This window comes from Notothenia rossii (genome assembly GCF_949606895.1).
Source record: "Notothenia rossii genome assembly, chromosome: 7".
Classification (NCBI taxonomy): domain Eukaryota; kingdom Metazoa; phylum Chordata; class Actinopteri; order Perciformes; family Nototheniidae; genus Notothenia; species Notothenia rossii.
In genome coordinates this window covers 56,052,793-56,079,866 of record NC_136905.1, presented here as the reverse complement: position 1 = coordinate 56,079,866, position 27,074 = coordinate 56,052,793, and the positions used below count along the sequence as shown (strand labels likewise).

The window sequence follows — 27,074 nt, the reverse complement described above, 5'->3', positions numbered from 1 at the left end:
TTTGCTCTAGTTTGAGTACTTTAAGTATATTTTGATGCTTCCACTTCTCTACTTTTTACTCAATTAACATTTGGAATGCCTGAATTTAACTAGTGACACAGTATTTATACACTGTGGTATTTCTACTTTTACTTAAAGGTCTCCTATCATGCATAATGCACTTTTGAATGTCCTTTATACGTAAATATGTGTCCCTGGTGTGTAAGGAGACTCACAAAGTGTCAGAAAACAAAACCCTCTCTCTTTTCATCCGCGCCCACATCTCTCAAAACGAGGGTACAACGGAGCTGATCCAGATTTACTGCGGTCATGACGTAATATAACTGTGGGCTGGCTTTACACCCGCGTCAGAAACGTTGCTATCAGAAACAATGCGTAACGTGTTTTGGACGTAATTTGGTCTTTGTTTACATTAGCAACCATTGCTAACACTCAGAGCTAACCTGTACTGGAGAGAGTATGTTGAAATAAAAAAAGGAACTCACCTTGTGGTAAACCGGCAAGAGAAAAAGCATTTGAGCTCCACACTGTTTCAGAAATAATGCTTGATGTGGTTTGGAACGTGATTACGCTTAATCACGGAAGCATTTAGCTGTATCTCGTAGAATTCTGAGCAGGCATTAGCTCCCCCTCCCCTTTTTCTTTTTTTCAAGCTAAGGAACCAGAACATGCAGTTATCTAGCAGGCCTGAAATAGAGGGATATGAGGGATGTCTAAAATGCATGATCTGTTTGATATTTTGAGCTAAACACATCATAGGCATCTTTTTATATATTTGTATATATCTGAGACCCATAATATATGCCAAAAAATAGCATGATAGGAGACCTTTTAAGAGAAATATTTGTGGACTTCTTCATTCTCTGTCTGTATAAATGTACGATTGTCATCCTTGTGACTGATCTTGGTTTGTTGTTGCAGTTGGCCGCCCGAGCAGCAGAGAGAGAGCTGTCAGACATCCGGAGAGAGAACGCCCTCTTCAGACAGAAGTAGTCAAACAGCAGATAAACTGTGTTCTGAATTCCTTAGAAATGTTTGAGATGTTTCCCGTGTTGTTTGTACAGTACAAACTGTGTATTGCATAGCCGGTTCTGCTCGTCACATGTTGACATTAAGTGTGTTTGTTTACAGGCTGACAGACACGCAGTTTAAACTCGACGCCCTCGACAAAGATCCCTACGCCTTGGACAGCCTGGCTAGACCTCTGCCGTTCAGAGGTGAGCACAAACACACACAGAAACAAACAGATTCTCGTGTAAAGGGAAGGGAGTTCTGGGAAATAGCTGTAAGGGAAATGTCAACAATGTTTTGGTTATCTCCAATTAAGAACCCACTTATACTATTAGGAATAATGATACTTATTCCTTGTAGGGTAGCAATTATTAAACAAATTACAAGGAAATAGTTTAGAGAAAATAACTTGGCTAACTCACAGAAATGGGCGAGTGGTCACAAAACATTTCTAATGACCCTGTGGTATGATGTGATAATTAATGTACGTATGGTGTTAATGATGTATCCGCTATCAATCCTATGAGTACGGCTACATCCATACTTGCCAACCTTGAGACCTCAGAAATCGGGAGCATTTCAAAACCACCGGGGGGGGGGGGGGATTGCTAGTGGATCACCGGAGCTGTTACATTAACATGCTCATTGTGGTTGTAAGTGCACTGCCTTGCGGCCTGTAGCACCTTCCTTGATGGAGCATATGTGTGGGCAGGAAAGGAGTGAGCAGAGGGTGGAGTTGTCGATTCTTGTTCTGTTTTCTGTGATTATCTTCCTAACCCTCTCAGACTTTCAGTTGCACGCGCTACTAAAGAGACGCGCTACCATGGAAACCAATAAATGGTGTAGCTGTATTAAAGTCTGAGTGGAAACAGTTGTGAGTAAATCTGATTTTGTCAGAAATCGGGAGAAATATGACCCCGGGAGGAAACCGGGAGAGGGCAATGAAATTGGGGGGTTGGCAAGTAAGGCTACATCGGCCCAGAACATTTCCATTAGGAGAAATGAGCTGTACTTTCAAATAATGATACAAGTATAAAAACACAAATGTGCCAAAACACAGGCAAATTTGTTTAACATATTCAACAACTTGACAACACATGGAGCAATTAGAAAATATTCCCCAACTCCATGAAACATGCACAGTATAAAAAAAGCGCTGCAAATAAAAAACGGAAACAGGGACACTAAAAAGTGATGCACACAGCTGGGACCGGAGCACTTGTTGACGTTCGGGGATTATAAAGTAACTTATGAGTTAGTCTGTTTCACATCTGTAAGTGTTTTGTCGGTATATTTGAAATGATTAGGTTAGCTTTCTAGCTTACAGCAGATCTGCAATAATATCTGAAGGAATCATGTGATCACATTGTTAAAATAAGACAATACAATGTACATGTAAAGTTTCCAGTGACAGTTGGCAAACGTTAGAATCCCGAACCTTAATGGCGTTTTGGTCCCAGCTGTGTGTGTCACTTTTTAGTTTCTCCATTTCCTTTGGGCTCTGAGCTTCTTGCAGCGTTTTGTGTATGCAGTGTTAGTAAACCCCTGTAAGTAATTGTTATTCAGTTTTTTTATGATGTGTGGAATGTTGTTAAGTTATGAGTTATTTGATGTATTTGACCTTTAACTGTATCTCATATTGTTATGGAGGCCCTGTAACCGTATCATTTCCTAAAATGCAAAAAGAAAACAAAAAAGAAACAAACGCATGCACACATTCGCTGGCCTCACTAAACTCCCCCCCACCTGCAGCTGAGAGGTCCCCATACGGGCCCTCCCCTCTGGGACGACCTGCTTCTGAAACCAGAGCCTTCCTGTCTCCTCCCACCTTAATGGACGGACCACCTGCTCGACTCTCTCCTAGAGGTAGGTGCACAGACAGACAGACAGACAGACAGACAGACAGACAGACAGACAGACAGACAGACAGACAGACAGACAGACAGACAGACAGAGATGTCAAGAGTACACCCACCCCGCTGTTATTTCTTATATGTGATTTACTTTATCACTCAGACTTACTTAGCTGATTAGAATTTGAAAAACATCTTCACATATGGAACATTTCTTAATTCAGTCACATAGTAATCACTGGCAGCATGTTGGAGAGGAGCAGCTGGCTGCAGCATGATCAACTGTAGAAGCTTAAACATGAGTAGCATGGTGTGGAAACTCAATGAAAACTGATGCGACGATGTCGTACATCTCATCTCCTGCTTAATTTTCTGATATTTTGTCTGTTGCCGATTGGTTCTTCCCTTTCTGTCTCCCTCTTTCTCTCACGCTTATCCTCCATTACCTCTCCTTTCCTCCTCGTCCTCTATTTCCTCCGGTCCTCTCCTCCACAGTGCCTCGCGGTCCAATGGAGCCCCCCGGGGGCCAAGGAGAGATGGAGCGGATCGGAGGTCCTCATTCAGACAGCGGCTCCATCTCTCCAACATGGGAGAGAGATCGCAGGGGCCCCCCACCAGGACCCCCTGGGCCACTAGGACCCCCAGGTGTGTGTGAGAAAGACAGTCGCAGTCGAATATCAAACTATATATTTTCTTTACCACTGTTTCTTGTCCTTAAGGGAAAATGCCATAAAGTCAAGGAATGATAGGAAGAAAATCATGAGGGAAAGAAAACCAAGGCGCTAAAAGAATCTCACTACATTGGGACGGATGTTCTTCTCTTCTTTAAAAATACAACTTTTAGAAAAGCAACAATTGAGTGTGTGTAAGGTCCAGTAGGTCAGGATTTAGATCAGAAATAGCCTCAGGTTTCCCCAAAACTACCCAGATAAGTGCTCGAGTGTAAACTAGTGCTGTCAAAGCAAATACTCTGGAAAAAGTCATTACGAGATGATTTCTAAATGTGTAAGAACTCAGCTTGACTGTGGCACCGTGTGTTCAGGCTCAGTCTTTGCGGTTCTAAAGGTGTTGGTCTGCACAGGTGTGGCTCATCACATGAATGACTCTGAAGCAGACCTCATTAAGGTTATTAGAGGCAGAGCTGTGCATGGCAAGTCAACAGCTGCGTAGTGTGCACGTGAATGTCTAAAGCTTGATGGTGCATGTGTATTTTCTTACATGCATTTTGACACTGGGGACTGCAGTTGTCTGTGAAGCTCTACTTTACAAAAATGTTGTGTCCTTTATCACGTGAACCTGAGGGAACTCCACCTACTGAATTATCAACATGACACTATCACTGTTTGCGACCTAGCATACGATCGCCGCTAGCTAGCAAACAGTGGCTATCGTTACTAGCTGGCTGTCTTGCTAGCAATGTTATTCTTATCATTTTTTATTTTTGAATTAACGTTATTAGTGCCTTTTTTTCTGTTATTCAAAGTTACTGTTGGAAGAAGTAATCGGATCCTTTACCTAAGTAAAAGTACTCATACTATGGTCCTAAAATACTCCACTGCAATTCAAGTCCTGATTTCAATATCTTACATTCAAAGTACAATAGTCTTGGCATCAAAATATAATACTTCATTTACAAGATGTAATACGGGTCATTTTGCAGTTTTCAGAATTCTATAAATGTACTCAAGAAATATCTGCTATATGTACTCCAAGTATCAACAGTAAATGTACTTTTCACAGTATTTTATTTTTATGCTTATAATTTTATCATCCATTATAAGAGCATTTTCGTATTGTATAATAAATAAATGTAGTAGAATACAAAGTGAAATATTTACCTCTGGAATGTAGCGGAGTAAAGTACCATTAATGGAAATACCCAAGTAAAGTACAAATATGTACAACAAAAAGTACTATACTTGAGTATATTCACTTATATTCACTATTCCACCTCTGCTCATAGTGCAGTCCACGTGGCAGATGGAGTCCAAAAGAATACAGATTGAGACACAGCTTTAATGTCTCAGTGCGTGTGTGTGTGTGTGTGTGTGTGTCCCCTCCCCCCTTTTGTCTCTCAGGGTACATGTTCCCTGAGCCAGGCGGTCCCATGTACAGGAGACCTCCCCCAGGAGCCCTCGGCCCACTGCCCCCTCCTGGAGCTTTCCCCCACGGCCCTCTGCATCCTAGGGGTCTCCCCCCCGGACCCTCTCACCCAGGGCTAGACATGATGGGTGAGTCACCGCCATCTGTATATATATTCTATTGTATATCGTATTTCACTGTAAATCGGTGAATCAAGGACATGTGTGTGAACTCTTTGTGAACTAGACAAGATGGACACTAAACCAAAAGCACCCATGACCCGTGTCCTTGATCATGGCTCATTTCCTCTGTTCTCTATGTCAATGCAGACGGCTCCTACAGAGAGAACCATCTGGGCCCTGGGGAGCAGGAGCACCGAGAGGTAAGAGCTGGCAGGAATCCTTCAAAGCTGGTGACATTTAAAGGGAAAAATCACGGCTTAGAAAGTCAAACATTTTTAAATAAAGCCAAATGAACTTGAATGTGCAAAAGCAGAAATGTAAGTGGTTTTGATATTATTAAAGATCTGCAGCACATCCATTTGGACCCAAGCAGAGCCTCCTGGAAATCAATAACCATTCACACTATGACCATGACTTGGTTCCTACGGGTCCTTGAAATACTTGAACATTTGCAGGGAAATAACCAGGGCGTTGAAAGTGTTTAAAAAAGACATAAATAGGCAGAGGTCATTGAAAACTTGAGTTCACTGGCTGCGTTCTGGCTACAGCCACGTCACATCGACTTCTTCCTCCGTTAAGGCCCGCCCTCTACTCCGTGGTAGTGGCTCGCCGGGAGACCCGCAACATAAGAGAAAACACACAAAACTTCCAGCACTTAACAGCGATCATTTATTTAAATGTACAACCGTTACTCACACAGGCCAACCGGCAAACGAACGAGGTCTGGAGGACTGGCCAAAAGAAACAAAAAGAAGGAGGGGGCCCGAGCCAGCCACACCACGGGCCGTAGGACCCAGAGCTTCCCTCCCCTAACCAGAAATCTAACAAAATGTACGGGAAACAAAATAAAGCCACAAAAACTAGACTACCAGGTCCTCCAGGATACACATCATAACACAATAGCAAAAGGGTCTACAGATCAGAAACAGCAGACAGAGTCTTCCGGCATAGGGATAGATGAAAGATCCTTCTCCTCCAGTCTCTCCTTATAGCCCGGCTGAGTGGAATCTAGGAACACCTGCGCAGAGGCGGAGCCAGGGGCAGACCAGGTGCACCTGCGCAGAGGCGGAGGTGCACCTGGGCAGCGAGACAGAAAACACAACAAGGAAGGGAGCACGTAACAGTAATGATATGACTGCACATTCTCTTAGGTACAGAGTGTCCTCAGCAACTTCAGAATTTCCGAATTGACCAATCCGAATCGAGTATTCAAACAAGCCATGTAATGACCCCTGATAACTACCATTGATCAGTGTCTTAGTCTATGCCATGTTGGATGCTTGAATTTGAGGGCCTGGAATGGAAGGTCCTTGAATTTGTGTGCATTACACATACATTTTTTTCTTCTCTCTCTCTCTCTCTCTCTCTCTCTCTCTCTCTCTCTCTCTCTCTCTCTCTCTCTCTCTCTCTCTCTCTCACCACTGTCTCTGTGTGAGCAGTCCGGTCCCGGTGATCGAAGGACCCCCCCTGACTCTGATCCGAGGATAGGCGGCCCCCCCCCCGGTGGACGTCCGATGGTCCCCATGGACGGTCCCTTTCCTCGTTGGGCCCCCTACGGACCACCCCATCCTGATTTCTACACCCCCAGGGGACCTGGGGGCCCTCCCATGATGCCTAGTAAGCCGTCACCTCTAACATCACAACATTTTATCACATTATCTCCAAATGTCTTCAGTTAAAGGAGCCCTATTCTGTAGTGTGTTATAGGTATTTGTCATAGCCTTTTAACCCCCCCCCCCCTCTGCCTGTAACACCTCCTTTAGACTCCATTCAGGGCTCCCGACTAACTTTTTTCACCATCCTCCTGGAACCGTCCCGAAATACAATCTAAGCCGTCCCGAAATTAATGTGGACCGTCCCGAATTTAAAATATTAGTTTCTCTACATTATCATTAGTTAAAATCATTCAAAGTGACCTTTAACATAAATAAAACATCATACAAATCATTAGATGATAATTCATCAACCTTTTTATTTGAGTAAATCAGTCAATCACATGAACAAAGGCCAAATATATTTAAACAAACACACAAACGAGAAAATTACTCTAATATTGAATCCAATCAAGTCCCATCCAATTAACAAAAAAATCCAACACTCTGTCCTGAAGACAGAACCCAGAGTAACCACTAACCAGGATGACAGTCTGTAACACAGTCAGGAGACCTTTACAAACTGCCCCGCCCCCTCGCACACCGGGAGAGAGAGATCTCGTCTGGATTGGAAAGCTCGAAAATACATCATAGACGCCTGTTGTAGTCTTATTGCATATTAGAAACGGAGTTGGATAAACTAAAACTGCGATATAATGTTTATGTAGCAATACTACATATGACATATTTTTTAAATGTCTCCAGTACCGATAAAAAGTCAGATAACGTCGGAGCTTAACGTTACCACTGTCTTTAATAATTCCGGCCCGGGCGGAGCCCGTTTAATACCGGGGCTCGCTACCCATCCATACGATGGGGGTTCTCATCTCAGTCTTATTACCCATAGGGGATGAAGAGGAGTAAGTAAATAAAGAGGCCGGCGCTCCAGGGTCTGGTTCTGCTGTGCGTTTTTGTGATGTAACGGTAAAACATTTCAGAATTCCTCCACGGGATAGCATTGTCATTTTACATCACTCAACCCGCGAAATACACACACTCAGTACATAGCCTGCTGTAGCTAGACCCGCAAATTTGCGGGCCAGGAATTCGCGGGCACATCCAGCTGTGCGGCTGGCTGCGGCACAGCTGTGTGTGTGTGTGTGTGTGTGTGTGTGTGTGTGTGTGTGTGTGTGTGTGTGTGTGTGTGTGTGTGTGTGTGTGTGTGTGTGTGTGTGTGTGTGTGTGTGTGTGTGTGTGTGTGTGTGTGTGTGTGTGTGTGTGTGTGTGTGTGTGTGTGTGTGTGTGTGTGTGTGTGTGTGTGTGTGTGTGTGTGTGTGTGTGTGTGTGGCTAAATGTTTTGTGTGTGTTTATGTTGACAAGGAGGTTTAATAACTGTGTGCTACACAAAACGTGCAGTCGGATTCATTTTCATTGCCGTTTGTAGTAGAGTTAGCAGGGTATTTTTGTTTTAACTATCGTCCCAAATTCGTCCCAACATTTTTTTTTTATCCTCCCCGACACTACTTTTTTTTGGCCCCGGGACGTCCTTAAGCTCGAGCCCTGACTCCATTGTTTAATACTCTTGCATAGTGACATCATAATGCTCAAACACATTGTATGTGATAAACCCCTGTACGTAATTGTTATTCCGTTTTTTTAATGATTTGTGGAATGTTGTTAAGTTATAAGTTATTTGATGTATTTGACCTTTTTACTGTATCTCATATTGTTATGGAGGCCCTGTAACCGTATCATTTCCTAAAATACAAAAAGAAAAAGAAAAAAGAAACAAACGCATGCACACATTCCCTGGCCTCACTAAACTCCCCCCCACCTGCAGCTGAGAAGTCCCCATACAGGCCCTCCCCTCTGGGACGACCTGCCTCTGAAACCAGAGCCTTCCTGTCTCCTCCCACCTTAATGGTCATCTCTAAGCAGTTGACCAGTCACAACAGAGCCAGCCAGCTAACCAATCAGAGCAGACTGGGCTCTTTGAACATTAAAGCACAAAATAATAACATGAACCTGAAGATGAGCACAATTTGGCCCCTTTAACCCTCTCTCTCTCTCTCTCTCTCTCTCTCTCTCTCTCTCTCTCTCTCTCTCTCTCTCTCTCTCCAGTGTGGGCCCCTCTCACTCCAGGGATGTTCCCTCCTCGTTTCCCTCCCGGTCCTGGACTCCCTCCTCTTCACTACGCTCGGCCCCTTCCACCAGACGGCTCCCCACATCCCTCACTGGGTCTTCCCCCTCCTCAGCAGTCCCCCCCACACAGCCAGTCCCCACAGCAGCACCCCCCCTCGCCTGAAGACGCAATCTGAGCAGGTTTTCCACTTGGAGCTGTTCCTGGTTAAAGGTTAACTCAGCGGGCGGTGGATTTTCCATCGTTCTGAACATACTAACCAGGAGGATGTTTTAAATAAAGGTTGTCAGCACGGGGGGAACCATCGGCCTTTATGAGCCCTTTTTTGTTTCTGTCTGTCTTCTGCACACTCTTCCTCCTCTCTTCTCTTTTCTCCAGCTTTATTCCCTGTGAACTAGTTCCTGTCGTTGTGGAGTCACAGTGGCAGCGAGACAGAAAACACAACAAGGAAGGGAGCACGTAACAGTAATGATATGACTGCACATTCTCTTAGGTACAGAGTGTCCTCAGCAACTTCAGAATTTCCGAATTGACCAATCCGAATCGAGTATTCAAACAAGCCATGTAATGACCCCTGATAACTACCATTGATCAGTGTCTTAGTCTATGCCATGTTGGATGCTTGAATTTGAGGGCCTGGAATGGAAGGTCCTTGAATTTGTGTGTGTGTGTGTGTGTGTGTGTGTGTGTGTGTGTGTGTGTGGCCATGAGAACCAGCAACGTTTGCTTTTATAAGGGTTAAAAGTGTGCATGTAGAAAGGCTGTGTGTGTGGGATATATCAGAATTGGAGTGTTTTTACAAAAAATATATCAAGTAACATTTCATTCCGAGAAAATCAAAATGGCCCAAAGCTATACATTACTATAAGAAAGAAAAAATTGTTTTGTTGTACCAAACCTATAATGACACTGATCTTAAACTCGATTCAAATAATTCCGATCATGTCAAATTTAGTTTTGTCCTAAATCTGAGAGGCGTATACTTCCAAAAAGAGACATTTTCTTAAAATATGATAAAGTGCATATCTGAATTTCCCTCCTGTGAGGATCGCGCCTTCATCGACAGCTTTGATTTCCAACAGCAGGGAGGAGTCAATGAAAGTGACTTGTGTATTCTGCTGTGACTCCTGCTGACCACCACGGGGAAGGGAAGGACTGGAAGAGACAGACAAATAACACCCATGTGAATTTTGTAAAAAGTGATTAATAATAGATACAAATAAAGACTGTCAAATGATCAATGCTCTCATCTTTCAATATTGTATCAAGTGAAACGTGTTGTGCATGGAGGAACATCATCAGAGCCTTCATCTTATTGATCACAGCCATTGATAAATTTTTAAAGCCAGATTCAAACTTCTCAACAATTCGACGACTTAAGAACAGGTACAACAAATAAGGTTTGCTAGAATAATCTTTCTCAGTTCCTTTCAAAAAACCGTTTTTTAATGAATGCTTTGAGGAGCATCGAGTAGGATCAGTGCAGCCTCTTGTGGCTACAATGACTATTACAACAACAATCCGTTTTCACAGAACAAGTGATTCTTCCTGTTCTTCAGTGATTAACACGGTACAGAAAAAACACTTAAAGAATTTATCACCAACAACTGTATTTCTTTCTTCATTTTAGGACTTGGTAGACCAAAGAGGGTTTTCAGAGGAGACATTCTGTGTTCTCGCTCAGCGGAGAGGTCAGGGGATTCACCGCCGGAACAAGAGTCACTTAGGATATGTATTACTCTTTTGGGACAGTTGCTCCATTTTGGAATGTTTCTTTTGAAAACACAAGTTCAAGTAAAATGTCCTATAAAATAGAATAATAACATTAAAATAATCCAAAGATAAATATCCAATAAAATATGAAGTAAAATACAAGTATTAAATGAACATATACACTAATATTTAAATAAAAGTAATAGTAAAATAAAGTAGAATCAAAATATGAAGTAAAAACATTAAAAGTCATAGTAAAAATGTCCAATTAAATGGAATAATTGTACAGTATTTATATCAACATTAGAAGTTATGATTATCATTTCTTATAAAATAAAAATATTTATACAAAATAAAATGTATATAAAAGTAAAATGTTCAAATAAAATAAAGATAATTATATAAATATTAGAAGTTATAAATCCAATAAAAGAATACATTTTAAAAACATTTATTCATTAAGTTACATAAAGTAAAGTAACAAATATTAAAAAGAAAGCCTTTTTCAATTACAGCTAAAAGACACAATACATTTATAAAACAACTTTTATTGTAAAACCCACACAATCAACACAAATATACCTGACACAATATTTAACATTAACAGTCAAAAAGAAAATCATTTTTTGATTTGAACATCCCCAAGAACCTAATGTTCAGAAAGCTGTTTAAGAAAAGAATATGAATACATGGCAGTTTGTTCAGACTCCGTTCTAAACCGTGGGCTGTATGTAAAGACTCAGTATGGTCCTAGTGATGGAAGCGTTTGCACGTTTACGAGCAATAATGCGATAATAACACGTGATGTTTCAAGAGAGGAGGTAGATGCCTGTGAATACCAACTTTCAAATCATTTCAATTTTATTTCATTTGTCACTCAAGTTCCAAAATGATTTTGTTAGCATGACTCGTCGCTTTTTCATCACTGGTTTGCAATGAGCAGTCCTTAAAGGCTGTCATATCAGCCTGAGTGTATGCTATGCATATTACACTGCTTTACCTCGCTGCATCAGAACTTCCTTCAAAGCCCCCAGAAAAACAGGTCTACCTTCATTGGTTATTCAGTTTGTGGTATTGTGACTTCCTAGGTATCAAAAGATACACAATATACGACTACATGTCAAAAGGAAATATAAATCTTTATTTTTTCCTTTCTTAATGTACTCACCAAGTCTGTCTTGGCTAATGTATGCACATTATTTTGTATATGTATCGCCTTATTTTCATTTTAACTATTGATCTCACTAATTCGTCATTTGTCTCGACCACAATCACTGCAACCAAGGCGTCACAAAGCAATATGCAGCATGCAATCAATTCAACGTGAAGAGTAGGCACTGTGGAGTGCTGGGTGCAAAACGGTACACAAATTAGAAAAACAACAACATAATAAGTCCCATACAAGTCATTTAAACTGAACCACGTAAAGAAAGGTTTTAATGGCACAATTAACCACCGGTGTTTCCTATTATGGCGCCGGAAGCTTCCACAATCACCCTCTGGGTTTAGCGTTACAAATCCCACATTGTTTACAGTAACATGCAAACATCTGGATCATGTGAAAAGAAACGTTATATAAAAGTACTGAGGAGGACTATGGCCACATTGTGATCTGATCAAGTCAGAAGTTAAGACTTTTCTCTTAGACTTCAGATCCAAACTCAATTAAGAGTCCTAATCCTCTTCTGTATAAACACTCCATTATCCCAAAGTAAAACTGTGAGGTTCTTAAAGGCTCTTGGACAGCTGGTGCAAACCATGTGACTCGTGGTGCGTGTGTTGAATGGCGTTCATGTCAGAGATGTTAGTTGTCAAACACATTTGTAAAAAAGACTGATCACATTCACTCTCGTTGTGAACACACCTTGAAAAGGAAAAACTGAAACCTGGGTCACGCAGTCATTTCTGAAGCCTCACCATGTGATGAACAGTTTCAGTGTTTCCGTCTCTTTCCTCCGATAATGAAGAACCGGTAAATGAAATATGAGTGGGAACGATGCTCCTCTTCCTGTTGTCCTGAAAAAGGGATTCAAACCCTGAGTCTTTATTGTGTTTGCCTGTTGGCACGAGAGGCAGCTTACCGACTGGTGTCGCTGTTTGCTAAGGAGTGCAGAGGATTGTGGGTAAGCTTTCATGTTTGCGGAATGAACTCTGTCCATGTGATATATTAACAGGGATACTTCACTCTGAAGCGGGGTTGTATGAGGAACTTATCCCTACTGTACGCTATATTTGGAATATTTTCACTGCTTCCTGAATCACTGCCTTTTCCAACTGTAGTCATCCCTTTATGCTGTCTTCAAAGCCACCAGACTCCATCGAGACAGCGATATGAGCAAGAAAAACAAAATAGTTGTTTGTCTAATGTTGTCTCCAACCATTTGCTTGTTTTTGTTATTCTTGGGAATAATATCTGAGGAAACCCCGCAGTAAAATTAGCTTTTTTGTCCCTGTGGCTTTGATCAGCAAGCAAAACGTCTTCAGTTCCGGAAAGAGTTGACAAACGGTGAAAAAAGTCTAAATGTGGCGTCCAGGTGGCTAGAATATATGTTGCTGCTACCCCGCCAACAGCAGTAAAGCCAATCGACTGTTACAATGGATACATTACTGTACCTTATATCTGGTGTATTGTCTATGTGTTTGCATTCCTGTGTGTTTGGTGTGCTTTGTAAAGTGTGTGTGCTCCTCAGCAGTTGAGAATGGGCCTGTTTCTGTCTTGTCTGAATGGGAACACGGGGCTGTCGGAGTCGGACTTCCCTCTGTGCGGCCCCAGCGTGGCCACGGCCTGGAAAACAACACACACACACACACACACACGTTAAAAAAGATTCACCAACCCCAAAACACACCGATGCCAAAGCCCAGGAGACGAAGACACAGCTCGGAAAATGGACACATACACATCTGCACACCTTTCTGATGGCGGTCCAGTCCTCCAGGATGTCCAGGTCAGGGAGCATGTAAACTATATATGGGCGTGGGCGGAGTTAAGGGCGGTGCCACATGGAGCAGGGATTAATTACATTCTAAATATAAGGACATATCCAGAGTGCAGCATTTTGGATTAGGCAGTTTAAATAAATGAAACCCAATCAGAAACCCAGAAGGGAACTGTATTCCCCTACAGCTACATGTCAGATGTTCTCTCTTCTCTGTGAACTATTCTGTAGGATAATACTTTAAGTGGGAATCTATACGCCTACTGCCTGAATCTGCTTTATAGTTTTCACTTTCTTTATTCTCTTTTTAATTCAGCAGATGAACCTATATGTTCATCAAATAGTGTGTGTGAGCTTAACTGTGTGTTAAACTAAAACGCAGCATTTTCTGTCAGCTCAGATTTGATTCCTGCTTTTTTAAACTGTAGTATGTGCTCATGTGTTTCAGTGTTGGTGTACAGGCTGCTGCCTGAATCTGCTACCCATTGGGCCATTTCAATAACACGTGTCTTAGTTGTGCAGCTCTGGTGTAAATACTCTGGTGTATAAAGGTCTGTGTAGAAGGTGTATTAGCAGTGGAAGGATATCAGACACCACTGAAGGTCTCCTCCTCTTCTTGTCTGGACTCAGAGCGTCTCTCTTCTTCTTCCTTCCCGACAGCTCGTCATTCCACAACTCTGATAGAGAAACAGGCACATAGAAATGTATTGAGCATGATTTCAATATAGTATACAGTCTTGAATGTGTGTGTTGTGTGGATGACACCACACGATGTATTGAGTGTGTCACCTGATGTGATGTCTATGCTGTGTCTGTCTTCCTCCAGTCTGCGGATTTTCTCCTCCAGTTCACTCTGGACGGTGTCCAACAGCAGCAGCTTCTCACTCTGCAAGCACAAACACATTGACGCATGTTTAGAAAGAGACGTCATAGTTTGTAGCTTCATTCATAACAGATACAATTCTAAATTCACATTTAAAAGCGGTGCAGCTTTTTTGTGCAAGTCTATTTAGCCCGGTATTTTGCCACAGTTGTAGATAAGGAGGAGGCTACAATCATATTATTGGTAATATACTTCTGTAAAATGAAATACCATGATGTTTGGAATTGAGTGATTCAACCATTTTCGATCATTCCAGAGCGTTAAGTCCAAAACAAAACAAATACAAAATCATTTTCAACTTGTTAAATAATCTGCTTCAATGTGCTTTTGTACATTCAGACCTAAAGAAAACAACGAACAAATAATTTTGTGTACACAAAGTAAGACATGATGCTGCATTGATATGATGAAAGTCGGTTTGCTTGTCTTAATATTTGTCGATGATGTGAATGTAGCTGCTGTGATGCAAGGAAATGTCGGACTTGATCATCTACTTGAAATCATTTTTGTATTATACCATATCTATCTGAAATAAAAAATATCACAAAAGATTTGGAAAAGCCCTAAAACACCACAAACACACACCCAAAACCTTTGTTTGTAATTGTGAAATAACACAACAGTGAAGAACTAAAGTTAAATAGTAGGGATGTAACGATATACCGAATATCGCGGTAAATAAATGTCTCAATACCGTCGTGAGACTGACAAAATCTACGGCGTTTTTTTTTTTTTAAACCTTTATTTAACCAGATGGTCCCATTGAGATCATCGATCTCTTTTTCAAGGGAGACATGTCTAACATGGCAACAAGTAGGTTACAACATGAACTTAAAACAACAGATAACAATAAAGGACATCGTATTTACATACCAACAACAGTATATTCATATCTCGCCCTGTCAATAAGCTTCACCTTCTTGGCAAAAACTGTATTGTTTTTGAAGTGGTGGAGAGACAATGCACCCATGGCCAAAGCATATCTCTCTGTCCCAGCAACATCAGTACCAAGCAAGAGAGTTTTTTCCACAGCAGGGGATATTGTAAACGCCCAAACATCCCAGCTTCTACCTGGAAATGTGGACATGCTCATATTCCTAAAAGATAACCTTGATGATGCTGAGTGAGTGAGTTAGTGAGTTAGGGTTGAGTTACTTGAAAAACTAAAGTGAAATGACTTATGAGTGAGTGATTTATTCTATTGCAGGGTCTGATTATTATATTGTTGAGACTTTAAAATACTACTATCCTACTAAAATGCTATACAAATCAGATTTATTATTTAATAAAGAAAAAAAACATTCAAGAAAAAAAATATATTTTTCAATATCGTGATAAATATCGTACCGTGGAATTTTTATCGCGATATTATCGTACCGTGAGTTTTTGGCATCGTTACATCCCTAGTAAATAGTGAGTGAGTGAGTGAGTGAGTGAGTTTGTTTGTGTCTCACCTCCCAGTGCTGGCACGCTGCCTGGATCTCACACTCATACTTGTTTTTCACAGACTCCAGACACAGCTCTCTGTAGATGCCTGATGAAGAGAGAGTGAAACACAGGAGAGTGAGCAAGGAAACAAGAGTGTGTAAGACTATGGCCGGGTCTCTTTTCAAAGATTTCCTCTTCTTGACTCCTTGGTCCTCCGGTAGTGACCCGGATATTAATTTCAGTGCGCCATGTTGAAGGACATCTCATTTCTCTAAATGCACATCGAGGATCGAGCATTGAGGAGGCTCTCTGGGGGATCTCTAACCGAGGAGACACTGATGGTTCCTAGTTTGACTTTTTTCCACAAGAAAATTAAAAAACTAATTAAAAAAATAAATACAATTCAATTTATCTTTTCTTCACTCACACCCACTTTTGGTTCACCAGTTGAGAACCACTGCTTTAAAAGCACAGTAGATGTATGCTTGTGGGTGTGTGTGTGTGTGTGTGTGTGTGTGTGTGTGTGTGTGTGTGTGTGTGTGTGTGTGTGTGTGTGTGTGTGTGTGTGTGTGTGTGTGTGTGTGTGTTTAGAGTTTACCTGCCACCTTGGTGCGGACCTGCATGTTCTCCAGCAGCACGGCCAGAGGCTCCAGATACTCCGCCGCCCTGCCGGCCTCCACCTCCGTCAGCTTGCTGTTCACCTGACTGAGGCGCTCGTGATACAGCCTGCACACAAACACACACGTTACCATGGCAAATGACTTTGAATGACTTATAGTTAATAATCTTACAGTCTCAAGATACAAATAATCTATTTCAGTCTCACTGGTCTTTGAGATCGGTGAACTGTTTCTCCAGGTTGGTCATTTCATCCAAACACTCCGTCCTCCTCCGCTCACAGTCCTCCTCGTCCATTTCTGGAACATGATCAAAACACACACACACTTTGACACTGGGAAGCAGTTTAATGAGCGGATAAGGGAGCAAAACATGGTAGACATTCACTATTTCTACCAGAGAGTGTTTATTATTTTGTTATGATTTTGGTGGCAAAAATCAAATCGAAATTAGATCAAATTCTGAATAAAGTGTTTAAGTTGATAATGTTTTAAAAAAGTTACAATAACTGATCGCAGACGTAAATAAAAGATAATACTTCAGTTCATACACTGAAATAATGTGTATTTCATTAACATTTCTACTGAATAAGAATGTTGTGCTGGTTTCATACGGTTTCAGACTCTCTCACCAGAGCTGTCTCCATCCTCGGAGACGGAGGAGGTGTCGGAGTCCTCCTCCTCGGAGCTGGACGCCTCCTGCTCGTGCTCCTCCACCTCCATCTCCTCGGCCGTGCTCTCCTTCTTCTCCCGGTCCCGGTGCACCGGCATGGCAGTAGCTCCACTCCAGACTGGTAGACAGAGAGAAATAATGTCATTTAGCAGTTTCATAATTCCATTTTTTAAAAAGGCATTCATTACAATTTTCTTTCGCCAGACATGAAAATAGCATTATTTATTTATCTAGGCAGTTGCTCCATTTTAGAATTTGTTTTAATAAAATTGATTCAATATATTTATACAATCGTTAGAAGCTAAAGTCAAAACGTGCGATGAAATTTGTATATGTATATAAACACAATAAGGTAGAGTACAAATGTGCACATTGTAGTAAATCATATACAGCATATAACAACATATTACGATAAATACAGTGGTGTATTAGTATTAATGCAGATAAGAATAAGGAACACCTGATTATTGCTCAGATGTACAGTGACAAACTCGTCATGTTAGTGTTGTTTGATGAGCATCATTCCAACACTTAGTTAGATTTGATTTACATGTATTTTTGTATACATTTATTTGACTCTGTATTAACCATAGACCGTATATATAAAAAGGTATTAACCCTAGGCAGTGATGCAGGGATAGCCACTGACATTTTCTTCCGGTCGAAAGATGCCTGAAAAAAATATATTACATATACATTCCGTCATTTATCTGCATACCTATAATCGATCATGTTGGAAAATAACGTCGTAGACGTTGCGCGAAATGCTGTTATCTCAATGAGTATCCCTAAAAACGAGAATGAAACCCTGTTTGTCAGAATCAGAAACGGGTATTGCCAGGTAGGTTTACACATACGAGGAATTTGACTTAATGTCATGGTGCATAGATAAAATATACTGTAGATGGCTTTGTCATATTGCTTGAGATAATATATTAAAATATAAACTATGCAAAGCAGTTTTAATTGACTGGGAAATCGGGTTTCCTTTAAATAATAAAAATATACAAGTTAAATAAACATAACAAACGAAAACACATCAGTTAGCATTGCTTTAGCATGTTAGCTATTCAGATAGCAGGCACCTTAGCACGACTTGATACACACACATATTAACAAGGAAGTTGAAAATAAAAAATAAAACCGCAACTCACAATATGGGGTCGTGCAAGACGTTTGCAAGATTGTTTAAATAATTCAACAATAAGCTTAAAATAACTTATTTTCCCTCGCTCGGTTAGAATGTCACTCGTGTGTCTCAGCTAAGCTAAAAACAAATGTTCGTAGGGCGCTCTTATTTGTGTTGGGAGCTGTAGTCTTATGTCTTGCCAATGTTAACATAACCTAAGTTCTAACAACCTGCCGTGAACTACGTTACCCATCAGCCCTGTACCTTAAGGGGGAAAGCTCGAGCAAAACTTGTCTAAACGCTTTTAAAACGTTACCACTAGTTACATTTAAAACAACCTTTGTTTTAAAAGTATATATCCGTTTTGTTACAATTATACAGTTATTATTTCGAATAGAGTATGTAAAGTTAGCTTATTGTTGAACTATTATGACGTTTAATTTATCTGGCGTCCATTATTTTGTTTTCCCTCCTGCCTGCTCCGCCATGATGTTTTCGACTGAACAGCAGAGCTAAGTAGCTAACCAGCTAGTTTAGCCTTCAGGCTGCGGACTGTTGTGGAAGGGAGGTGCAATGGATGGATGCTTTGCCCTGCTACGTTTTAGATATCTGTTTTAGTATGAACACAATGCGTCTACGTCAATTCACCCGTTGATAAACTCCGCGCTGTGTCGGAGGGCTGCTAGTTCGCAGCGTTAATACATCATCCAGGCGCGAGGGTTTGTCGGTATAGTTACAGATTATCTCGAGCTGTCTGAGCGGCTACACAGCTAGCTTCTCCCTACTATCGCATTCTTGTGTCTCCTGCCCCAGGAATGTTCTCCAAAAAGCCTCATGGGGACGTTAAAAAATCAACACAGAAAGTGTTGGACCCAAAGAAGGACGTGTTGACAAGACTGAAACATCTCAGAATAGTCATAGGTAAGTTACAATAATAATTAAGCAGCGAACAGGTTAGCTTATACCTGCCAATATGGGGATACAGGGAATGCCAAACCAAAACCTCATCGAAACTCACGGAATTAAAGTTGCCTTACAATGAACAGAGAGGCAGCCTTTATATAACAAACTTTAAAACCGCTTCAGATATCTTTTAGTGTATACGCATCAATTCAGCACCACACCTGTAGTTCATTGCATGTAATTTGTTCACTTTTATCCCAAATGTATGATTGTTTTTGCTTGTTATTTCTTCATCAGAACGACTATCCTTGACAGTATTAAGTTTTGTGTATACACACTTAAAGTAAATTATGTTTAAAAGTAAATAAGGCTAAGTGTATCCGCTGTCAACTGACTCTATTGAGGTATAGGAGGGTTTAAAGGCGTGCTCCACACCTTGTCTAAGTGACAGCTCTATTAAATTGGCAGGTTTTTTAATTAAGTTTGGCTTATAGTCTCTGTATGGATGAACATCGGATGTATTGCTTTTATTACCCGGTGATAACATTTGATTATGAAGCTGCCTGCAAAAACATTTAGGTTATTATTCATAATGGCTTGTTGTGATTTCTCCAGGGGCGTGCCTATTTAAAAGTTAGAAATACTGAGTGTGTTAAGATGTGTTACAACACTACACTAATTGTAGCGTTTTGATTGTATGGAATGAAGGAGGTTGCGATGGGTATGAATAAGTAATGGTTGTTTGAGTGCCTATGTGATTTATGTGTGTGTACCTTTCACTGTTACACCCTTTGCTTTCACACATGTACACACCCACACAAACAAACTCTGACCGGAAAGGGGGGGTGTGTGTGTGTGTGTGTGTGTGTGTGTGTGTGTGTGTGTGTGTGTGTGTGTGTGTGTGTGTGTGTGTGTGTGTGTGTGTGTGTGTGTGTGTGTGTGTGTGTGTGTGTGTGTGTGTGTGTGTGTGTGTGTGTGTGTGTGTGTGTGTGTGTGTGTGTGTGTGTGTGTGTGTGTGTGTGTGTGTGTGTGTGTGTGTGTGTGTGTGTGTGTGTGTGTGTGTGTGTGTGTGTCCAAGGGGTGTGCCCCTCTCTGTGCACCAGAGGGAAAACAAGACCTTGATAACAATCACAGAAAAAGACAAACACTTGCACTCACATTGTTTGAGGAGGTAAAACAACTCGGACAGCTGAACAAAATCTAACAACCCAGTTTTACTTTTCATGGTGCCAGAAGACCATTATAGATAAATGCAAATGGTCACTTAAAATTGTAGCACTGATGAGGAGAACTGAAGCCAGGCCACTTCAGAGATTTAAAATGACCTGACACAAGAGCCTCTCCTGAAAAATGTTAACCTTTGCCATTTTAGGAAGTGAGCACAAAGAGTGATACTTTTTGAGTAGTTCATACCTGTTCTTAACAAATGTTTGAACAAGAAGCTGTTTCATCCTTTTGCAATCCCTTTGATGCAATCAGGTTATTAAGTAACTGACCCCAAACCCTTTTGGCCCTGCTGCTGCTTGCACAGATATGTTCAGGAAACCATGACTACATGTCTATAGAAGGTTATAATCTCATCATCGTCTAAAAAGAAAGTATTGTTTACAGGCTTTTTCGCCTGGTTTAGAGTTGACCCTACATGTCAACTCCATCACATCACAAAGTCATTTACTTCCATTATGATAAGTCAGAGTTAATCTTTCTGTTCCTACCTGAAGTTTCTGAAGGAACTTGTTTTGCCGAAAAGGGCCTCATTATGCTTTTGGAGTTTCCACTTCCCTGTAGTGTGTTCTATAGGTTTGTGTGCATTTAAATGGTCTGCAAAGGCTAAAATCCCTGTGTTGAGTTTCTCTCCAACACACTCGTGTGGTCGCGTTACAAAAGTCAGTCTGTGGAGAAAAAGAGTACAAGGGCAACCAGTATGGCATAGGACACAGATGGGCTCATTGTGTGTGTGTGTGTGTGTGTACCTGTGTGTCAGTGCATAGCCTGATGTGCTGCTACATGCTTGTGGGGCAGGGCAGTAACTTGAGAACCAGAGGGTTGCCGGGTTGAGTCCCGATCCGACCAAGTACAGTGTGTGGCAACCCCCTCCCTCTAATGCATGTTTATAGGCCCTGATTGTGCATGGGTGCGATATAATGTAAAATAAAAAGTGAAACATTTCACTTTTATATTAATAGTCTATTTCCTAATGTGTATTTCTTTGACTTTTGACTCTAAACTATCATAGTGGTTGCATTTAGTGTGTGTTTTATCTCCATGTACACTTGTCATTCTTTGACATTTCACAAGTGTGTTTAGAGAACCTAGATGCTGCAGTGAGGTCACGTTGCTCAAGTATATGTTTCCTGTGGTGAGAAGTCAGAAATACTAGTGGTGCACGATAATTATCGGTCCGATATTAGGAATTATGACGTCATCCCGATAAACCCGATAAAAGTATTAATAGCCCCAATAATATACAATATATTTTTTGGGTTAAAAAAAAAAAGAAAAAAATACTGCGGTGTGGGTGGATTGAGATGAGGGGCGCTTGTTTTTCACTCGACTCCTCCCGTTTTGCCAGTACTGTGGTATTAGTGATTTAGGAAGAGGGGAGTTTTTCAAAAATCCAGCGCTCCCTAACTCATGCCTGGCTGTGACGTAAATGGTGTGCAGCCGTGAAGCCAGGACAGTAAACAAACATGTCGTCGTTAGTATGGGACTATTTCAAAGTTTCAGAGTTAGATAGTTCGCTTGCTATTTGTATTAACAAATGCAATGCAGAAGTTCCACGAGGAGGGAAAAAGGCAATGAGCTATAATACTTCCAACCTGATCAGTCACCTGAAACATTGCCATCGCTACGATGGTGTGTTAAAAGCGTACGAAGACGCCTGCTCTGCTAAACTAGCGATGAATCCAAAGCCAGCTGCAAAGGCACCAGGGCTTTTACCTATCGATGGATAGACGGAATATGGACCACTCATTGTTCAGGGAAACACATTGTCATTGACATTGACTGATTGACTCAATTATATTTATTTGGGAAAATAAATATGGTCACTTTGAAGAGTCAAAACTGTTCTTGGCTTTGTTTTGTTCATAGTAGTAATGCTCATGTCGTTAGCTCACTACTAGTCTTTTTTTTACCACCAGGTGTGCAAAAACTACAGGTACATTTAATATATATATATTATATTATTATCGGTATCGGTCTTGAGAAGCAGGAAGTTATCGGTATCGGTTTCAAAAAACCAATATCGTGCATCCCTAAGAAATACAGTCTTTACAAGACTGTAGCTGTGTTTATACTTCTACATTTAAATCATTTAGGCCCCATTTACATGGGAACGCAAAAAAACACAAACTAACAGAATTCGGTATCAAAAAAGTCTTCCGTTCACACGGATACGGCTCAATAAACGTGTCCCTTCACACAAGGTCGCTCGACCCGCTGGAGACGCTGTAGTACATATGCTGGGCCTGTAAGTGGCGCTGTACTTCCGCCACAAAATACACCAAAAGCAGCGAAGAAGACCCCCGAGCATGGTTGCCATGGTTGCCCTTCTGTTTATGCCCCACGGTGGATTTAGCAACATGTAGTTCATGTCGTTCTCCATGTCCACTTGTTGCTGATGGTTGTGGTAGAGGAGCTGTAGATTTTGCAATAACATCTGTAGCATGGTCAGTAGCAGGAGGATGATCTGCGTTTATTCCTGTGTGCATTGCATCCCCGCATCATCCGCCTGTGCGCATCAAAGACGCAGACTCATTGTTCGCACTAAAGTAGGGGTGAGTGTAATAAGGAGGCAAAGTTGACGTTCAGTGTGTTGCCGGGAGCATATAAGAATTCATCCACAATGTTAAAAATGTAAAAGAAATTAAAAAAAATAAAGATAAAAAGGTTTTTAAAAGTTATTGTTTAATGTTTTAAGGAGGTGACGCTACTAAGCCAATGAAATCGGTGCAGTCAATGAGTCAGCACGATAGATTCAAACACAGAGACGAGACAAGAAGAGAGAAACTATAGAGAACCGCAGTGACGCGTCCAAAAACCCAGAAGTAAGTTAGCATTTTAAGCACTTCCGGTTCCTTCGTCAAAAAGCAATGAATTTTTTCCATAGGGTTTTGGAAAATAGCTCGAAATAAGGTCTGTGGTTGACACAAATTTAAGAGATAAATCACGTTTTGTTCTACGACATTAAATACATCAGCAGTGACCCCACTGGTGATTTTTGAAGAGTTTACGTGTCGGAAAAACGATGGTTGCTACCGAGTGGCTGAATAGGACTACAGAAATTGTCGAGGCCGTTGTACGTCATTACGCCTAACACGTAAACACTCCCGCTAAGTTTGTTTTCCCCTGTGTTCTAGTTGGAAGCAAGTACATGCCTATCTTTAGTATCTGTATATCTATATCTGACCATTAGAATCTGTATTTTTGAAATTGTCGTTTTTAACACCGTAGTTTTACAAATTATAGAATAATTAATTACCAGTGTTTTCCAATTTTACTCGGCAGTTTGTTTCGTTAGCTAACGTTAGCTAAAGCTAGCGCTACTAGTTAGCTACGCAATGGTTTGTTGCTTTGCTCCGGGTTGCAGCCACAGGTCTTCGCATGAAACGTGCTTGTTCTATCGTTTCCCGGCCAATGTTTTCCAAAGGAGAGTCTGGATTCGTGCCATGAGGTAAGCTGACGTTACATTTTTGTCCATGTCACGGTGTAATGTAAATGATGGGTAGTGACTGTATCGCCGTTTTAGAGATGGCGCTGCTGAAAAGACCGCAACATAAGTAAAGATAATGAATAAATCCTATTAAAACCTGTGTGGCTTATATGATAAGTCTAATTAGTACAAGCAGCATAACGTTTCACCATGTAACTAAAGATTGTAGTCAGAGAAATCAGTTTGACATATTGAACTAATAACAAATCACCTCTGGCTGGCAGAGAACTCTTTGCTCCATAGCTTCTCTTGGACGTAAAATCACATGTACATTTTACATTTATAATCAATTTAATATCCCATCCCTCACATACTTTTGTATATATAATAACTTATATTTTGTTTTTCTTGTTATGCTGCTGCAACACAAACATTTCCCAAATTGGGATCAATACAGTAATATCTTATCTTAATTAAGAAATATAACTATTATAATTAGTGTAGCAGCTTACACCTATTTTCAATATGGATTAATCTACCATTTATTTCTTTAGTTAAATTTTCATCTATAAAAATGTCAAAATAGTGAAAATGTTCACGAGACTTATCAAAGTGCAAGGTTATATCTTTAGCTGTTTTGTTTTAGCCTATGTACTGTATGTCTTAATGCTCTTATATGTGACGGTGTGACTTCCATCAAACTAATATTTTATATCTTCCCAACAGACGAGCTGACAGGAAACCTAACATTCTAACAACCACAACATTGCAAAGGCGAGTAAATGTAAATTTAAAAACGATTCACAATTGTTGTATTTCTTGTTCTTTCTTGCAGTGAGGTGAAGCTGACCTTGCACTTGGTGCCAGTAAGGATGTTCCTCATGCAGGCTGAATGTTTCTCCTTCCTTACTGACACAGAAGCCCTTGATTTGCAATGCTTCACTAATTGTCATTTCCCTGGCTCCGTAGGGACACTTTATCTCCAGCACAGCGGAAGACCCTACCAGACCATCTGGAGATGCCCCCAACAATCCTGACTCATGGACCTGCATGTAGGTTGCAGTGGTGAATGCCCTGACGCCCTCACATTCATTCATAGTCCCCCACTGTACAGACAAAACGCCATCAAGGGCCTGTTGTTGCCCTAGCACCCTGGCAATAAGGGAAGCAGTCACACGCTTTGACCTCAGGACAGCTCCAAAGTTGCTGGCAGTCAACCTTCCTTTCCTGAACAAATGCCAGTTTGGGTTGGTTCGCTGACCAGTGATAGCCACCTGAATTGCCCTCTGTTGCTCTTCAGACAATGCCATGCTTGCCACAATTGCCTCAGGTCCCTGATGCCCAACAGATTTGATCATTTCAGGAACAGTAAGTGTTTCCAAGCTGCAGTGTTCCTCTTCTGGCTCGGGGGAGAGAAAACAAGAAATTCCTGAAAACCTGCCCCCGAGTCTGCCCCTCAGCCAGTCACGATCTTCAGAGGTGGGCTCTCTTGTCAGCGGGTTAAATTAGTTATTGGTTGGAGGAAATAGCTCCTCCACTGAATGCATACGTTTAGCTGCCTTTGGCTTCTTCCACTGACAGGGGGTGTCAGTGCAGCTGAAATTGTGGATGGCAAAGATGGCTCATGCAGCCGCATGACTGCATTTCCATTCTCCACGTGGGCATTCACATTTTGTGGAGAGAATTCCCTCTTCTCCTGTAGATGCCTGTGGTGGTGGGATTGTTTTATTATTTAAAATATATTTACATTTGTAATGCCTTCCCAATTATCCCTTTAATTGTTTATAGCCTACTGTATGTTTATTTCATGCATATTTCTGTGTTTTCTGGTGTGTAATATTTGTAATCTTGGGGCCTCTTTTCTTTAACGTCTACATGCTACCACTGGCTAAGATAATGAAAAACAACAAAATAAGTTACCATAGCTATGCGGATGACACACAAATTTACATAACCATTTCACCAGGAGACTATGCTCCAATTCAAACAGTGAGTAAGTGCATTGAACAAATCAATGGCTGGATGTGTCAGAACTTTCTCCAATTAAACAAAGATAAAACTGAGGTAATGGTTTTTGGAGCCAAGGCAGGACGTTTAAACGTTAGCGCTGAGCTTCAGTCTGCAATGTTCAAAACAACAGATAAAGCCAGAAATCTAGGTGTAGTCATGGACTCTGACCTGAGTTTCAACAGTCACATTAAAACAGTTACTAAATCAGCTTACTATCGCCTAAAGAACATATCTAGGATTAAAAGACGAATGTCACAGCAGGATTTGGAAAAACTTGTCCATGCTTTTATCTTCAGTAGACTGGACTACTGCAATGGTGTCTTCACAGGTCTCACTAAAAAATCTATTAGAAAGCTTCAGCTGATTCAGAACGCTGCTGCTCGAGTCCTTACCAACACTAAGAAAGTGGATCACATCACTCCAGTTCTGAAGTCTTTACACTGGCTTCCTGTGTGTCAAAGAATAGATTTCAAAATACTGCTGCTGTTTATAAAGCACTGAATGGTTTAGGACCAAAATACATTTCTGACCTCCTGCTAAATGATGAACCATCCAGATCTCTCAGGTCTTCAGGGACTGGTCAGCTTTCTGTCCCCAGAGTCAGAACTAAACATGGTAAAGCAGCGTTTAGTTATTATGCTCCAAATATCTGGAACAAACTCCCAGAAACCTGCAGGTCCGCTGCAACTCTTACTACTTTTAAATCCAGGCTGAAGACTTTTCTTTTTGTCGCTGCTTTTAATTGAACTATTCATATCTTAGACTGCACTGTAACTTTTATCCATGTATTTTTTCTTTTAATGTTTATTTTATTTTCTTAATGTCTTTCATTTTTTGTAAAGCACTTTGAATTGACTTGTGTTGAAAAGTGCTATATAAATAAACTTGCCTTTTTTGATAATAAAGATTTCATGTGACAAATAGAATGGATTTGTTGATGGGAATTAATGTGAATAAATTAACTCTAGGTTAACGGTACTCTTGCTATCACTACTCACCGACACTATAAACCTTGTCCCTAATGCAAGCCCTGACAACACCGGTAAGCACACCTTCATCTAGGCTGCACTGTTTTACGTGTCCTGACTTGTAGTGGTTCTCTCCTATCTACACTCTTCTTGTCATCTTTGTAAAAGATATCAGACTGGTAATTGACACAGCCATGACTTCTAGTTAAATTCAGTGTGGCTAAAATGAAAAGCTTTGTTAAAATATGCAAGCACGAGAAAGTCAGTCAGCTTTATTGTCAAAAATTCTACATGTGT

At 40.9% G+C, this 27,074-nt stretch overlaps 3 protein-coding genes and 1 long non-coding RNA gene across 11 annotated transcripts in view; 3 read left to right on the top strand and 1 right to left on the bottom strand.

Annotated features, from left to right (window-relative positions):
• Positions 1–10,101, top strand: part of mia2 (MIA SH3 domain ER export factor 2) — a 38,574-nt gene extending 28,473 nt beyond the window's left edge. For both annotated transcript variants that reach the window (XM_079692212.1, XM_079692211.1), the window contains exons 21-28: positions 922–989; positions 1,132–1,217; positions 2,764–2,877; positions 3,360–3,509; positions 4,943–5,095; positions 5,276–5,328; positions 6,568–6,745; positions 8,842–10,101. In XM_079692212.1, the coding sequence (XP_079548338.1) occupies positions 922–989; positions 1,132–1,217; positions 2,764–2,877; positions 3,360–3,509; positions 4,943–5,095; positions 5,276–5,328; positions 6,568–6,745; positions 8,842–9,038 (999 nt within the window). In that variant the 3' untranslated portion in view covers positions 9,039–10,101. The remainder of the gene's footprint in view (positions 1–921; positions 990–1,131; positions 1,218–2,763; positions 2,878–3,359; positions 3,510–4,942; positions 5,096–5,275; positions 5,329–6,567; positions 6,746–8,841) is intronic.
• Positions 10,102–11,101: 1,000 nt separating this feature from the next.
• On the bottom strand, positions 11,102–18,421 carry brms1la (BRMS1 like transcriptional repressor a). Its single transcript, XM_079692216.1, has 9 exons — positions 18,268–18,421; positions 17,073–17,231; positions 16,650–16,740; positions 16,422–16,549; positions 15,850–15,929; positions 14,302–14,398; positions 14,100–14,189; positions 13,486–13,550; positions 11,102–13,358 (listed from the first exon to the last, which is right to left on the bottom strand). The coding sequence occupies exons 2-9, from the start codon at positions 17,209–17,211 to the stop codon at positions 13,260–13,262; spliced, it is 789 nt and encodes a 262-aa protein (XP_079548342.1). The 5' UTR covers positions 17,212–17,231; positions 18,268–18,421; the 3' UTR covers positions 11,102–13,259.
• Positions 18,422–18,774: 353 nt separating this feature from the next.
• The window catches only part of ralgapa1 (Ral GTPase activating protein catalytic subunit alpha 1), a 137,758-nt gene continuing 129,458 nt past the window's right edge, over positions 18,775–27,074 (top strand). For 5 of the 7 annotated variants that reach the window (XM_079692204.1, XM_079692207.1, XM_079692203.1 and 2 more), the window contains exon 1: positions 18,775–19,163. In XM_079692204.1, the coding sequence (XP_079548330.1) occupies positions 19,058–19,163 (106 nt within the window). In that variant the 5' untranslated portion in view covers positions 18,775–19,057. The remainder of the gene's footprint in view (positions 19,164–27,074) is intronic. The other 2 variants (XM_079692208.1, XM_079692209.1) reach the window with 2 other exon arrangements.
• On the top strand, positions 20,212–26,715 carry LOC307046067. Its single transcript, XR_013810063.1, has 3 exons — positions 20,212–23,820; positions 24,526–24,573; positions 24,769–26,715. It is a non-coding gene; the product is annotated as an uncharacterized lncRNA (long non-coding RNA).